This window comes from Hemiscyllium ocellatum, chromosome 6 (genome assembly GCF_020745735.1).
Source record: "Hemiscyllium ocellatum isolate sHemOce1 chromosome 6, sHemOce1.pat.X.cur, whole genome shotgun sequence".
NCBI lineage: Eukaryota > Metazoa > Chordata > Chondrichthyes > Orectolobiformes > Hemiscylliidae > Hemiscyllium > Hemiscyllium ocellatum.
Genome location: NC_083406.1, coordinates 49,323,300 through 49,340,204, shown reverse-complemented (window position 1 = coordinate 49,340,204; position 16,905 = coordinate 49,323,300). Strand labels below are relative to the sequence as shown.

Here is a 16,905-nt window from a genome sequence, read left to right as displayed (position 1 = left end):
CCCGGCCCCAGCTCAAGTTCAGGTGCTGCCGAAGGAACCTACTCGAAGGATCCACCAGTACACAGCCACAAGGATTTGCCAGATCCACATTGCATTCTCTATGGCAGCAACCATGCAGAACCTTCTTCCTCATCTGAAGCCGCCAAAAAAAGGCAAGATGAACTTGATGTTAAGTCAGCTGTAAGACTGCCTTGACAACACAGAAGCCATTGGGAATCCGAACCTGCTACCATGAGTCTGCGCTGCTAGATCTACTTGCTGCCATGACCAAGCTTTTCATCAAGAGGTAAGTAAAATAAAAGAGAAATAAAATATGAGACAATAGAAAAAAGAAAAGAAACAAAAAGAAGGAGCGGAGAAACCCAACACCATTGCCACCCTATTGGAAAGTAAATAAGATTTGGCAGTTGAACTATAATATGTGCAAATGTGAGGTTATCCATTTTGTCAATTTGACAATAGAAAATTAGAATGTTACTTAAATACAATGGGACTGCAGAATTTTAGTACAGAAGGAATTAGTTGTCCTTGTACAGGAAATTGGTGTCTAAAATGTGTAAAACTAGGGAGCATGCATTTAAGGTGATGGGGAAAAGTTCAAAGGAGGTGTCAGGGCTAAGTGTTTTCACACAGATAGTGGTAGGAGTCTGGAATACACTACCAGATATGGTGGTGGAGGCAGATACGATAGGCGCATTTAAGCAACTTTTAGATAAGCACATGAATATGCAAGGAATGGAGGGATAAGGACCAATGGCAGACAGAAGGGATTAGTTTAATTTGGCATCATGTTCGGCATAGCATTGCAGGGCTTGTTCCTGTGCTGTAGAATTCTGTGTTCTATGGTGAGACCATATCCAATATGGGTATGGTTTTGTCTCGCTGTTTGTAGAGGGATTTGCTAGCACTTGGGACAGTTCAAAGAAGTTTCCCTAGATTGATTCATGGGATGAAGAGCTTACCTTATGAGGAAAGGTTGAGTTTATGTTCATTTGATTTCTAAGAATGAGAGGTGATCTAATTGGAACATGTAATGTTCTGAGGGGGCTTGAAGGTAGATGCTGAGAAGACATTTTCTTTTTTGAGCATTCTAGAGCTGCGGGCACAGTTTTAAAAGTATTATTTTTCTATTTAAATGTAGATAGGGAGAGCCTACTTGGATATTCTTGGAATGTTTGGAATTCCCTACTCAAAAGAGCAATGGAGGCTCAATCATTTTAAACAGCACCTTTTTTGAGGTCAGCAGGGTGCAAGATCTAAGAAAGAGCAAAGAAACACTATGAGCAGTTAATGAGATGGACTGAATGGCTACAGCATAATGATCACAAGTAGCTATGCTAGCTTAGAATAGACCAGCAGTTTTTAAGGATTTGGTAGCATAGAACATAAGATCAAAACAGGACATTTGGCCCCTTAAGCCTGCACCACCCCCACTACCCTTGTCTCCATATGCATTTATTTTGTTGCTTTTGTGTCTGCCCTTTGACCTGTATGGCTGTTTTTGACCCCTCCATTCCCTCACTTCTCTCTCTCCTTATATCGTCTACACTTCTTCCACTTCTTGTTTCTCTCTATTTCCTCCATTGCACACTTCCTTCTGCTAGAATAGTAGACATATATAGTATGAAAAGAAGACATTCAGTCCAGTAACTAACAAGAAGTCATCCTGCTTTCCAATTGTTTTAGTCTCTAGCCTTGGGATGCATAACACTTCAACTGCATATTCAAATACGTTAAACTGTTATAGGGGTTTTGTCTCTACTGCCCTGTCAGATAGTGTATTCCAAATCCTCTTAACCCTCTGAATGAAAATATATTCCTTCTGAATACCCTCTAAACCTCCCAATTTATAAATCTATCCCCTGGTTATGAGCCCTTTCACCAAATATTCTTATCCACTCTATCTCAAGCCTTCATAAATTTGTACACTTTAAGCAGGTTTCCCATCTATGTTGCTTTGTTTCAAAGAGAAAACCACTAAGCTATCTAATCCTAACATTTTCCAGTCAACTTCCTTGTAAATTTTCTCTATCAACTGTATTGCAATCACATCTTTCCTATAGTGTGCTGACCAGAACTGCATGCTGTATTCCAGATCTTGATCTGTTAAGTTCTTTTTTCCTGAGTTTCTTATGCAACACACCAACTTCAGTGAACAAGCAACCAAATTTATTAAACACAATCCAGTACAAGATTTGGAGAAACTCTGAACACTCCTCACCATGCTTGTGAGGTGTGTCCAGGGAAGCTGTCACTGGAGGAACCTTTAACACACACCTCACCGGGCTTACGGGGTTGTGGCAAAAGCTCTCCCTGAACAAAGGGAACAGTTCTTCATTTATACAAAATCTTTACATCACAGTTAGCAATGCCCCCAAGATAACCCCAAGCCATTCCCCTCAGTCACATGCTACTCAAGACACAATGCAGGGGCCACGTCACCTCCAGAAACAATGTAATGCAGATCATCCCTTAATGGCCAGATCTGGGGTGAATTGTATTTTTTTGTAACTATAGGATACAATCAGAACTTTCACTGCAGTGTTCTAATTGATTCTAAATAGGTGATGATGATGCAAATGCTCTAAATGGCAAGGGAATGTAAATTTACTTACATTCTACCTGTAAATCATCCCATCATAGGCCCCAGGGCATTCAATTTCCTGCAGGTCAGCAGAGCAAATCAACTCTTTAATATCATAGACCAACCAGTGTTTTAAACATTTCCAGCATTACTTCTCTGTTCTTGTATTTTGTGCCTCAATTAATAAATTTGAAATATCCCATTGGTTTTCTTGATTGCTTCATGTACCAGTTCAACCACCTTTAGAAATATGTGGATGTGCACTCCAAAGCCCCTTGGATACACTGCTCAGTATCCTATAATTAGCTGTGTTTTCTACTTGCCTTGTTAGCCTTTCCCAAATGCATTAGCTCACACATCAGTTGCCACTGTTTTGACAACCTGACTTAACCCTTTGTCTTCCTGTTGTCGAAAATATTCTTTTTTTATCTATCAAGTGGCCAATTATATATCATCTAAAAGGGTTTTAATCATTGTATTAATGTCCAACTTATTAAAATTTATACCCCAAAAAGCAAGGTCAGTAGTCAGGAGCTTTGCAGAACCTCACTGGAAATAGTCTTCCAGTCATAAACATATTCCTTGGCCCCTTACTCCCTGTCTTTGAGCCAATTCTCAATCTAACTTACTACTTTTCCATAGTTACTCTAAATCTAATTGATTGATAGTATTTAAAGTCTGGTTGAAGATTTGTAGCTCGGGTGTCCGTTGTTGTGGTTCTGTTCGCCGAGCTGGAAGTTTTTGCTGCAAACGTTTCGTTCCCTGGCTAGGGAACATCATCAGTGCTATTGGAGCCTCCTGAGAAGCGCTGCTTTGAGGTTTCTTCCGGTATTTATAGTGGTTTGTTCTTGCCGCTTCCGGGTGTCAGTTTCAGCTGTAGTAGTTTGTATGTGGGGTCCAGGTTGATGTGTCTGTTGATGGATCTTCTTGCCGTTTCCGGGTGTCAGTTTCAGCTGTAGTGGTTTGTATATGGGGTCCAGGTCTATGTGTCTGTTAATGGAGTTTGTGGATGAATGCCATGCCTCTAGGAATTCCCTGGCTGTTCTCTGTCTGGCTTGTCCTATGATGGTAGTGTTTTCCCAGTCAAATTCATGTTCCTGGTTGTCTGAGTGTATGGCTACTAGGGATAGCTGGTCGTGTCGTTTTGTGGCTAGCTGATGTTCGTGGATGCGGATTGTTAGCTGTCTTCCTGTTTGTCCTATATAGTGTTTTGTGCAGTCCTTGCATGGTATTTTGTAAACTACGTTAGTTTGGCTCGTGCTGATTGGGATCACCAATCTCGGGACTCATAGCAGAGGCAGTTATGCAAAGGTTAGAACATACAGCCCTACCACAAATCCAACCCAAACTCTGGATCAGATACGTCGATGACACCTTTGAAATCATCAAAAACACAGACATAGAAAAAACACGCCGAATCATCAACGCCACACTCACAGGAATACGATTCACGAGAGAAGAGGAAAAGGATAGCCAACTCCCATTCCTAGACGTGTTAGTAGAGAGAACACCCAACGGAGAATTCACCACAAGGGTACACAGGAAACCAACACACACAGACCAAGTCCTAAACTATGAAAGTAACCACCCCAACACACACAAACGAAGCTGCATCAGGACACTATTCAAAAGAGCCACAACACACTGCAGTACACCAGAACTGCAAAAAGAGGAAGAGGAACACCTATTCGCCAAGGTATTCGCCAAAAACGGATACCCACGCAACTTTATTACCAGATGCCTAAGAGATAGACCACGGAACGAGGACATGCCACAACCAAAAGGACTAGCCACTCTACCATACGTCAGGAGCGTCTCAGAACTGACAGCCAGACTACTGCGACCCTTAGGACTCATAACAGCACACAAGCCAACTTCCACACTCAGACAACAACTCACTAGAACAAAGGACCCAATAGCCAGCACGAGCCAAACTAACGTAGTTTACAAAATACCATGCAAGGACTGCACAAAACACTATATAGGACAAACAGGAAGACAGCTAACAATCCGCATCCACGAACATCAGCTAGCCACAAAACGACACGACCAGCTATCCCTAGTAGCCATACACTCAGACAACCAGGAACATGAATTTGACTGGGAAAACACTACCATCATAGGACAAGCCAGACAGAGAACAGCCAGGGAATTCCTAGAGGCATGGCATTCATCCACAAACTCCATTAATAGACACATAGACCTGGACCCCATATACAAACCACTACAGCTGAAACTGACACCCGGAAGCGGCAAGAACAAACCACTATAAATACCGGAAGAAACATCAAAGCAGCGCTTCTCAGGAGGCTCCAATAGCACTGATGATGTTCCCTAGCCAGGGAACGAAACGTTTGCAGCAAAAACTTCCAGCTCGGCGAACAGAACCACAATGATTGATAGTAATTCCATCAATGAGTTCCTCAACTGGTACCCCTCCATCTGCCCAGCTTCATTCCATGACACTAAGCCCAGAAGCACCCTCTCACTTGCTGGGCTTGCTACATATGTACTGACTAGAAAAAGAATTCTCCTGAATGCATGTTAATAATTTTGCTTCATCTCTGTATTTCACACTATTTGTATCAATTAAGTAATTGAAATTTCCACTATTTCTGCTCTATTGCTTTTTCACTTATCAAAGATTTGAATAGAAATTTGCTCTCTTTCATCCTAATGTCACTTCTAATAGTACAATCTTTGAGTTATTTGCTTTTCAATTAGACACGTGGTCTTATTTGATGACCTTTCTACTGTTTCATCCTTCCTCATAGCTATAATTGTTCCTTTAGTCATTGCACACCCCATCCTTTTTTAATCATAGGTTCATACAGTACAGAAGAGGCCGTTCAATGCATCCAGTCTGCAATGACAACGCTATATAAATTAACACCAGTCTCACTTTCTAGCATTTGGCTCATGGTCTTGAATATTATGACATTTAAAATGCTCAGCTTTTTAAAGATTGTGAACTTTCCCACCTCAACTACAGTCTTAGCCAATGCATTCTAGATTCCCAGCACCCCTGGGTGAAAAAGAATTTCCTCAAATCCTTTCTAAATCTCCTACTTTCATCCTTAAAATTATGCCCCTTTTTTATTAGCATTGTGTTTCCATCACTTTTATTTCCCTGAGAGTCCTGAAGCTAAGAAGGCTTACTTGTCTTTCCTGCTCTGTTTTGAGATATAGAACATAGAACATAGAAGGATACAGCGCAGTACAGGCCCTTCGGCCCTCGATGTTGCGCCGACCGAATCCTACCTAACCTATACTAGCCCAATAACTTTAAAATGCCTATCCAATGCCCGCTTAAATGACCATAAAGAAGGAGAGTTCACCACTGAGACGGGCAGGGCATTCCATGAACTCACAACCCGCTGTGTGAAGAATCTACCCCTAACATCTGTCCTATACCTACCACCCCTTAATTTAAAGCTATGTCCCCTAGTAACACCTGACTCCATTAGCGGTAAAAGGTTCTTAGTATCTACCCTATCTAAACCCCTAATCATCTTATACACTTCTATCAGATCTCCCCTAAACCTTCTCTTCTCCAATGAGAACAGCCCCAAGTGCCTCAGCCTTTCCTCATAAGATTTTCCTACCATTCCAGGCAACATCCTGGTAAACCTCCTCTGCACTCGTTCTAAAGCTTCCACATCCTTCCTATAGTATGGCGACCAAAACTGCACACAATACTCCAGATGAGGCCTCACCAGAGTCTTATACAACTGCAACATGACCTCAGGACTCCGGAACTCAATTCCTCTGCCAATAAAGCCCAGTACACCATATGCCTTCCTCACAGCACTATTTACCTGGGTGGCAACTTTCAGAGATCTGTGTACATAGACACCAAGATCCCTCTGCTCATCCACACTACCAAGTAGCCTACCATTAGCCCAGTAATCCATCATCTTGTTATTCCTACCAAAGTGAACGACTTCGCACTTAGCTACATTGAATTCCATTTGCCACATTTCCGCCCAGCTCTGCAACTTATCTATATCCCGCTGTAACCTACCACTTCCTTCCTCACTATCCACAACTCCACCGACTTTTGTGTCATCCGCAAACTTGCTTACCCAGCTTTCAAGTCCTTCCTCTATACATATGTTGCAGTCATAGCTATTGTTATATTCCTATTCGGCAGTCTGTGCTCTTTTCTTATATGTCTTATTCCCTGGACTATTTGCGTGAAGTATGCTCCATCTAGAACTTAAAAGCTCCCTTATTTTAGGCACTCCCTGTGCCCAAACCTCGCTTATTTGTTGCTGAAACGTTCATCCATGCCTTTGATATCTGTTGAGTTGATTATTCCAATGCACTTCGGACTGACCTTTTACATTCTGCCATTCGTAAACTTGAGATCAATCCAAAATTCTGCAGTTTGATTCTTTTCAATGCAACATTGTGTTACATTAATATGATTCTTTTCTACCACGCCATAAGTTCTAAAAAAAAACCCCGAGAGAACTGCTTGTCTCCAAACATCCTAACACAAGCCACAGTTGGCCAGAGCTGCTCAGTGGAGCTGTTTCCTCCCAATTAATGGTAACCTGGCAAACGTATCCATTTGTTTCTTTAAACATTTTGAGTAAGTGCTGAGAGAGTGATTCCATTTCAAGCTGTGCTTCCCTTCTTTGCATTGGTGCATTTCAATTCTTTCTGTGCTGTAGGGCATTCTTTTGATCCTGTAATGCCAGAGCTCATCCTTTGTTGGACACTACCTTCTGGCCATTAATTGTCCAATCCAACAAAAATCTTGTTAGTTGACTATTTTTGTCACAGTAATGGGTTAGAACCCAAACTTGATCCTAGCTAAAGTCTCGACCTCAAAACTAAAATTCCGCCCAAAGTCTGCGTAACAGACTAAACACTAGTCATTGATTTTAAAAAAAATACTCTTTTGGAAGAGTGTCTGAATCATGTATTTTTTGCTTTTCCTTAACTGAATATTTCAGCAAAATGCTATAACTGCATGTCAGTCTTGCTGAACAATAGGTAATATCATTTGAATGCTGTAATGCACCTTCCCATTTCAGTCTCCAATATAAAAATATATTTAAAAAACATATTTTGAAAGGTTTTTTAATGACAGTGACATGTCTGGAAAGCTGTAACCCAGAACGAAGTGTGATGATTTAGAATGCCATTTGTTAGATTAAAGTATAGTAAATCCCTCTCCATGAAATATTTATTTCTATATCTATTCAGATAGTTGCTTGTAAAATTAGTTTTTCAAGAGAGCTATTGATCTTTCTTTGATTATTTTTGAGCTTGATGTGTTATAAAACTTTGTAAAATAATGTATTTGGGTTGCATTTCGGCATGTCATCAGTGAGATGCAGTTTTATTACAGTTCTCTTAGTTCATTTTATTCTACAACTACGCATTTATTATCAGTTCCTTTTTGTTAATTTTTAAAATACATAGTACATGTGAGCAATCACATTACACGATGCAAATCTCATGGTTTCCAACAGCTGGGATTCCTTTACTTGCTTTGAAGAGGTGCTGTAATCAATTAGTGATTACTAATGCAGAGTTGAAACTGGACTTAAAGCAGAATTTAAAAAGAGAAAGCTAAAAAGGATGACTGGATATCACAACCAAACATGGCAGCCCCAAATCAAATTACAGTGCAGTTCCTATTCCATTTCATTGGAATGGAGACCTCACCAGAGACAAGGAACCCTGAAGAAAATGAAAGACCTCTATCTCTCATGGCAGTAAGAAGGTAGCATTTCAACAAGCACCTGAGACCGATATTATTGAAAGAAACTCCACAAAAGCCAGTATCCCCTCACCTAGTAATCCTTTATTTACATGTCCATAGTACATGACACTGTTCAGCTTGCTCAGATCCAGCTCCTAGAGTGAGCAGAACCCCTAACAGGGCTCCCTGATTGGACCAGGTTAGCAACCCCAATCAGGGAACTCCTATTCTATGAGGTCCATTTGGATACCTTGTTCTAATCACTAATTATTGCCAAATCCATTCATTTGGGTCATTGGACAATACCTAAGGTAACTTTGCAGATGTGAGTTTAGAAATGCACAAACAACCTTGTTTTGATGCCCCCTCACGTCACCCCTGATGGAGACAATGTATGTGACTAGTCAAGTTTCTTTTTGTGTTTTTTGAAACATGTTTGAAAGACATCAGGAGCAAGGAACAATATTAATTCTTTGTCTCACTTTTCATCATCAGAAAGACACTGCCCCATCTGTTAAATATAATGTATCTCCATTATAACAGTAGCCATCAAACTTTTATGAAAGGTTTTGATTTCACAGCAGCTCCTCTAGACAACAAAATGCAAAATTTACAATTTTAAACCGTCACTAATCCTAACCCTCAGCCCTGAGAGTTAGGCCTTTGAATCTATCTGTAGCCAGACACTGGTTTCTATTTTGTTGGATAACTTTAGGAATGCTTTGGGGCATATGTATACATCTTGAGGTTTACCCTAATTCAGTCTTAAATATACTTTCTGTCAGTATTGTTTCATCATTCTACATGAATTTTTTTGTAGAAGGTGCCTGCAGTGTGGGCTTCTTAGCATCACAGTCCGATCAATAGGATGTGGATGTCACTGGCAAAGCAAAAATCTATTATCAACCCATAATTTCCACGAATGCAAGATCATTTCAGCTGACAGTTAAAAGTGAACCAAATTGTTATGAAGTGGGTAAGGATGGTAGACTTTCTTCCCCGAAGAACATTAGAGAACTAGATGAGTCTTTATGATATTTGATAGCTTCATTGGCTTCCACACTAATCCATTTCTGTGGTTCAGAGGTAATTTACTATATCCAACTTGCTCCTGACAGACAAGACTGAGGCCTTCAGAAGTTAGTACTGAATCTGAATTGAAGGAAATGGAGAATTCTCCTGCACCTCAACATCCATTACATAATCTTCAGCCATTGCTACAGGTTCACACAAACTTTTTTCCGCACAATGTCCCAAAAGCAGATTACGTGGTATTTCATCCTGGGTTTGGATTTAATGTGCTCAGCTTCCTTGCTGACATTCATATTGTAGGCCCAGAAGAAAGGGGTACTCTGAGTAGGAACTGGGAGGCATGAGTAGGAAGGGAAAGAGAAATTCAGGTCTGATTAATGTTGCATTCAGAACACTTGCTGAAAAAATATTTATTCATTCAGTGTTTTGTAGAGCAATAAGACGGTGCTATTTTCTGGGTCTATAGATCGAAAGGAGCAAAAATGGCCTTTAGTAGAGTGATATGTTCTTCTTGTTAGATGTGGGAGTTTCAAGGGAGTTTACATGTTACTGAGGATTATATCTGCAATAAATATCATTAGTTGTGAATCCTATTAGATTGAATGATCAGAGGAGCGACAGTTAGAGGCATTGGGGAATTTACAAGAGCAAGAGGGTGTGATGAATGGCAGTTATAGAAGAGAGAAAAACTACAATACAGTCACATAGATGGATTAACTCCAGGAAAGTTAGTAGAGGTAGGCAGGAAGTGCAGGACTCTTTTGTAGCTATCCCCATTTCAAACAAGCATGCTGCTTTGGAAAATGTAGGGGGTGATGGATTCTCAGGGGAACGTAGCACGAACAGCCAAGTTTTTGGTATCAAGACAGGCTGTAATGTAATGAGGGGTACATCTGGTTCCACATGATCGATTGTGTTAGGGGACAGACAGATGTTTCTGCAGCCAGCAGCAAAACATCAGAATGGTGTGTTTCCTCCCTGGTGCCAGGATCAAGGATGTCTCAGAGATGGGGCAGAATGTTCTCAAGGGGGAGAGGGACCAGCAGGAGGTCGTTGTACACATTGCAACCAATAGCATAGGAAGGGAAAAGGATGAGATTCTGAAGGGAGATTACAGAGAGTTAGGCAGGAATTTAAAAAGGAGGTCCTCAAGGCTAGTAATATCTGGATTACTCCTGGTGCTACAGGCTCGTGAGGGTAGCAGTAGGAGGATAGAGCAGATGAATGCATGGCTGAGGAACTGGTATATGGGAGAAGGATTCACAGTTTTAGATCATTGGAATCTTTTCTGGAGTAGAAGTGACCTGTACAAGAAGGATGGATTGCACCTGAATTGGAAGGGGACTAATATTCTGACAGGGAGATTTGCAAGAGCTGCTCAGGATGATTTAAACTAGTAAAGTGGGTGGGATGGGACCCAGGGAGAGAGTGAGGAAAGAAATCAATCTGAGACTGGTACAGATAAGAAAAGAAGTGAGTCAATCAATCAGGGCTGGCAGAAACAAAGGAGAGAACAAGGTAGGACTGACAAATTAAACTGTATTTATTTCAATACAAGAGACCTAACAGGGAAGGCAGATGGACTCAGAGCACGGTTAGGAACACGGGACTGAGATATCATAGCAATTACAGAAGCGTAGCTCAGGGATGGACAGGACTAGTGGTAGCTTAATGCTCTAGGGTACAACTGCTACAGGAAGGACAGAAAGGGAGGCAGGAGAGGAGGGGGAGTAGTGTTTTGATGGGGGATAACATTACAGCGGTACTTAGGGAGGATATTCCTGGAAATACATCCAGGAAAGTTATTTGGGTGGAACTGAGAAATAAGAAAGGGATGACCACCTTATTGGGATTGTATTAGACCCTCCTAATAGTTAGCAGGAAATTGAGAAGTGAAGGAAATGCTACTTCACACTATGCTGTTGATGTCCTGTTGATTGTTAAAGTAGTAACTTTTCACAGTCAGTGCATGAACTCACAGGCTATAGTTATGCTTCAGATTTTAATTATATCCATAGAAACTGTTATCCCTGGGCTTTAACTGTTACATAATTTAAAAAACTTCTAGGCTGCAATTTGCAAGCACTGCAACAGTTCATCTGAACTTGAAATTATTCATGCTTGAAACTTTGAAAATTTTATTGTGTCAACAAGTTTGCAATAGTGAATGATTCCTTTTCTCTCTTGTATACTCAGCTCAAAATGGAAGGCCATTATTTTGTGAACCTGTTCATTAAGATATTAAGCAACTGAGGTATTCAAGATGGTAGTGACCCAGAGGTCTGCATTACTGAGCTCTGCACCAGAACCCAGACAAAGTGGGGCACTCACCCTCCCTTCGCTGTTTAATTTGTTGGAAATAACTATTTCCTGACCCTTAGAATTGTTTAGTATCAGTTATGAACAGTTTGGTGCAGTTTAGAAAATGACTAAGGGGAAAGGAGCATGGGGATTGCATCAGGCAGGGACCTCCCCTGTAACAACGGACACACCCATGGCTGCAGTGTTGGCCTCTGCAACTGGTCCAGAGGACTCACCTGCAGAGCAGAGCCTCATCTTGGAGTTCGTGAAACTCGGAGAGAAGATCGATTTGTCGATGGAAGAGACCTGGGCCACGCTTGAATCGGTCTCGTTCATGCTGCAGAGGCATGACCTGGAGATCCAGTGTCTTGTGCAGCATGTCGTGGGGGCAGAGAAATGGGTCACAGCTTCCGAGACCGCAGCCAAATCCTCAGCGGGTTGAGTTGAAGCCCTGGAACACTGAGTGCGGGCCTTGGAGGAGCAGGTCAACGACCTCGAAAATTGAGGTCATTGGAAGAACATCCGGTTGCTGGAGCTTCCTGAATGGGAAGAAGGCGGACAACTTGTCATCTTTCTGTAGCAATGGCTCCCACAGTTTCCAAGGCTGGAGGTTGAGGTAGGCCGGGTGCGGTTCAAGTGTGCCCACCAGGTCGCAGGCCTGGATCGGACCAGCATACTCACCCGGTACTAGTGCGACTCCAGCTGGCTCACCAATGACATCAGTACCACTACCTCACTGTGGCCTGCTGCAAACCCACCAGCATAGGAGTTGCCAACTTGATAAGTCCACTACCACTGCTGTGTCTGATCACTGGAACAGCTTGCTGCCGCTGACATCGCCAGCCTCGAGCACTGGGAGGATGTCCCTGCTGCCACTTCCAGTCGCTGTAACAAGCCTCATCCGCCAGTAACTGTTGCTGAAGGTTATTTAATTATTGGATAAAATACAAAACAAGGATTAAAAGGATTGATATGGATAAAAGACACTTGCAAGTCGGATAAGTTCACCATCATTGCAGGTCTGGCTTGCTTGAAGATTTGAAAGAAGAATTGAGAGGGATTCAAAGATTTCTGAGGTTGTTGCACTTGCACATTGCCTGAATTATTGCAGCCTGACTGTGATTGGTTCCTGAAGGAAACCTTTCTTTTGAGCTTAGATCTGTGCTCTATGAGGATATTGTCTTCCAAGAGATTTAAAAAGTTTAAATAGATTTTCACATCTTTATACCATATCATAATATCAAAATTCAGAAGGCTGCTATTGGGACAAACAAACAAATGATGCTAGGAGCCTCTGGAGCACTAGGTAAGAATCCCCAGACTATGGTATATAAAGGATCACAAATCATGTTTTTTCAGGATTTTTCCCCGGTCGTGATTCGCGAGAGGAAGGCCTTTGATGAAGTAAAAAAGCTGCTGAGCGACCTGAATATCCAGTATTCCGTTAGATATCCGGCGATACTGTGTTTCGGCCAGAGAGGGTCAATGTTCTACTTTGATTCACTGGAAAAGGCAAAGGACTTCTTGTTTGCTTTAAAACAGACTGACTGGCTTGAATTGTACGGACAATTATTTTATTCTGCTTTTTTTGCCTGGTTTACCTGGTCGTTGGAGAGTGGTCTTGGTCTTCTTTTTAATATATGTCAGAGTCATAAATATCTTTTTTTTGTTTTAGACTAGATTATTTACAGTGTGGGAACAGGCCCTTCGGCCCAACAAGTCCACACCGACCCGCCGAAGCGCAACCCACCCATATCCCCACACTCACCCCTACCCTTTTTCTTTCCCCTCTCTCCCCCTTCCCATCTTCCTTTGATTTGGATGGCAGGGGGTTGCGGGGTGGTGGTTGTGGAAAAGTGCCTGGGATTGCAGTATTGAGGGAACCGATTGGGTGCCCACTTTTAACTTAAGATATTGGTATTTTTTCCTTACTCTCTGATATCTGGGGTGGGGACATGGCTCCAGCTAGGAGTCATGGTGGGATTAATGGGTGTAAGATCGCCCCCTGTGAACAAGGGAGAAAGTCTCCTTTCAGTTATGTTATATGTTGCTATATTGTAGAAGTAATTGTTAGAAGTTCTGACTTAGTAATTTTGGAAATTGTATTTTTAAACTTATACAAACTGTTTATGGTTTTCACTCGATGCACTATGAGAGGGGTTCTTCCTCTCGGGCGGTCATGGGTTGTTGTGGACGATCATGGCTAGCCATTCGTTTAAATTGTGCACCTGGAATGTTAAGGGGAGTCATTCACCAATTAAAAGAAAAAAGATACTGTCAAACCTTCAAAAAGAGAGGTTCGATGTAGCCTTGTTACAAGAAACACACTTAACCAATAAAGAGCATTGGAAGTTGCAACAGGGAGGATTCGGCCAGGTGTTTTTCTTATCTTTTAACTTGAAAAGTAGAGGAGTTGCTATTCTCATTTGGAAGAACCTCCCGTTTTAAATGCGAGGTCAAATTAAGGATGAGTGCATGCAATTCATAATGCTTAAAGCTTTAAAGCTTTAATACATGGTGAAGAATATGGGATTCTGAATGTATGTTGCCCCCCCCGGCTCACCCCTTTAAATTCGTAACAGATGCGCTCTCTAGGTTGAAGGCCCTTGGGACACATCATACAATTACAGGGGGATGAATTGAATTGTATTGTTGACCCCGAGGTGGACAGGATGCCTAAGGATCTTGTGGGTACATCTCCGCAATCTAAGCAGTTGGTCGACTTGACCAGGGAGTTGGGTTTGGTAAATGTATGGAGATGTCTTCCCCCCAAAGGTTGGGATTTTACCTTTTTTTTTCTCACCCACATAAGTACTGTACTGTAATTGACATTTTTTTGTCCCATCAACCTTTTGAACTCTGTACTGTCTTGCGGAATAAGGGATTTGGCTGTTTCTGATAATGTGGCAGTGTACATGCACATTAATGTACATTAATGTGGCAGTGTACATGTACAAAGCCGATGGTGGTGGTGGGACGGGCTCCCAACACTGATGCAGGGACCCTTTCCTCCTGAAAGATAGCAAATGTATAGAGTATTTTTTGCAGGAGTTTAAAAATTTTTGAGATATTAATTCAGGTATGGCCAGCAACCCATTGGTGCTGTGGGAGACTGCCAAGGCCTATGCATGGGTTTTGATTATTTCTTACTCTGCGACCCGGAACAACAGAAGGGAGAACAGCAACCTTTGTTTGAGGCTTGCCTGAAGGCAGCTGAGTTAGCATACTTTGACAGACCGTCTATAACTAAATTGCAGCGGATTACAGCCCTTAGGGCTACTTTGAATGCTGCACTTACTCAAACAGCAAAGAGGGAAATTTCTTTTGTGAAACAGAGATTATTTGAGTATGGTGATAAACCGGGTAGATATCTAGTGTACTTGACCAGAAAGGAGAATGCCCCCCCAATCTATATATTCATCAGAGAGAGTGCTGTAGTCTTACTTGCAATGACAAAAAGATTAGTGCAGCATTTAGAAAATTTTATTTTGAGCTGTATCAGTCGGAGGGCTGTGAGAATAAAGTGAAGAAGGTGGAGTCCTTTTTAAGACCTTGGACCTTTTGGGTGTAACCTTAGAGCAGGCATCCTTTTTGAGTGTCCCCCTGACAATACAGGCAGTACAGGAGGCGGTGAGGCTGCTCAAGAGTGGCAAAGCACCAGACCAGATGGATTTCAAAGTGAGTTTTACAAAGTGTTTATAGACAATCGTTGAATACCTATATAATTTGAAATTTTCTTTAAAATTGTTTTGAAGAAGTCAAATTCAAAGCTGCAACTGCTATTTCTTCCTTCTTAATCAGACATAATTGTGTACTTTGAGAAGATCTTTCATCAGGAGAAGAAACATGTAGTAGCCCCTTACAGATACCTGGCCACAAGTTAGCAATAATTGGGAGCTAAATATTCGAGGCTACAGAATCTTAGAAAAGCTAGTGAGGTTGGCAAAGGAAGAACAACGCTGTCAGAAAGAAAACAAAAACAGTAGAAAGCTTGCATTTCAGTAAAGGTTATCAGACATTGTTAATCTGTGGATTTGTCACTGCTTTATCAGTTTTGTGCCTTCTTTGTTCCAAGGAGGCTGTGACAAACTTGATAAGGGGTGATATCTATCCCTTCATACCTTACCTTTGATAATCCGGTGTAACTCCAGGGTTTGCCTTCAGGTTCCATGCTGCCATCAATGGTCAGACAGTTGGATGCTCAGTCAATATTATCGATGCGTGGAGTGTTCTGGAGGAACTCAGTGGGCAGCTAGCTCAATTGGTTAGACAGCTGATTTGTGATGCAGGGTGTCTGCAAGAGTGTGAGTTCAATTCCCATACAGACTGAGTTTACCATGAAGGACCCTCCTTCTCATACTCTTCCTTCACCTGAAACATAGTTACCCTGAGGATAAGCCACACCAGTTATTTCTCATTAATAATCAAAGCCTATGATATAGTAGGACCATAAGGACTTTGACTTTCCCTTTCCCTTTTACATGAGGAGGGATATAGTTGTATTGAAGGCATTTCAGAAGAGGTTTATTCCAGAGATGATGGATGTGTCTGATGAAAAGAGCTTGAATTGTTAAAGTCTATTCTCTCTAAAGTTCAGAAGAATGAGAGGAGATCTAATTGAAATATATAAAATGTTAAAGGGATTGATAAAGAAGCCGTAGAACAGATGTTTCTCCTTGCCAGGAAATCTAGAATGAGAGATTATACTTTAGGATAAGGGATAGCTGATTTAAAACCGAGATGAGGAGGAATTATTTCTCTCAAAGATCGTGAAAGTGTGGAAATTACTCCCCCAGAGTGAGGTGGTTGCTGGGATACTGATACATTTAAGGAGGATATAGACAGATTTTTAATTAGTAATGGATTGCAGGGTTATGGAGAGTGGGCAGGACAGTATGGGTGGTACGGTAGCTTAGTAGTTAGCATTGCTGTCTCATAGTGCCAGGGACCTGGGTTTGATTCCAGCTCAGGTGACTGTGTGGAGTTTGCACATTCTCGCTGTGTCTGCATGGGTATCCTCTGCGTGCTTCAGTTTCCTCCCACAATCCAAAGATGTGCAGGGTAGGTGAATTGGCCATGCTAAATTGCCAATAGTGTTCAGGGATGTGTAGGTTAGGTGCATCAGTCAGGGGTAAATGTAGAGTAATAGATTAGGGGATTGGGTCATGGTGGGTTACTCTTCAAAGGGTCGGTGTGGACTTATTGGGCCAAATGGCGTGTTTCTACACTGTAGGGATTCTCATAGAACAGTACAGCACAGAACAGGCCC

At 41.7% G+C, this 16,905-nt stretch overlaps 1 protein-coding gene across 4 annotated transcripts in view; it reads left to right on the top strand.

Annotated features, from left to right (window-relative positions):
- Positions 1-16,905, top strand: part of LOC132816685 (neutral amino acid uniporter 4-like) — a 197,838-nt gene that overhangs the window by 155,978 nt on the left and 24,955 nt on the right. Inside the window, exon 11 of one of the 4 annotated variants that reach the window (XM_060826548.1) lies at positions 12,996-13,071. The exons of the other annotated variants lie outside the window; for them this stretch is intronic. Coding sequence (XP_060682531.1) covers positions 12,996-12,997 — 2 coding nt within the window. The 3' untranslated portion in view covers positions 12,998-13,071. Of the gene's footprint in view, positions 1-12,995; positions 13,072-16,905 lie in introns of those variants that run through there. 4 annotated transcript variants of the gene reach the window in all.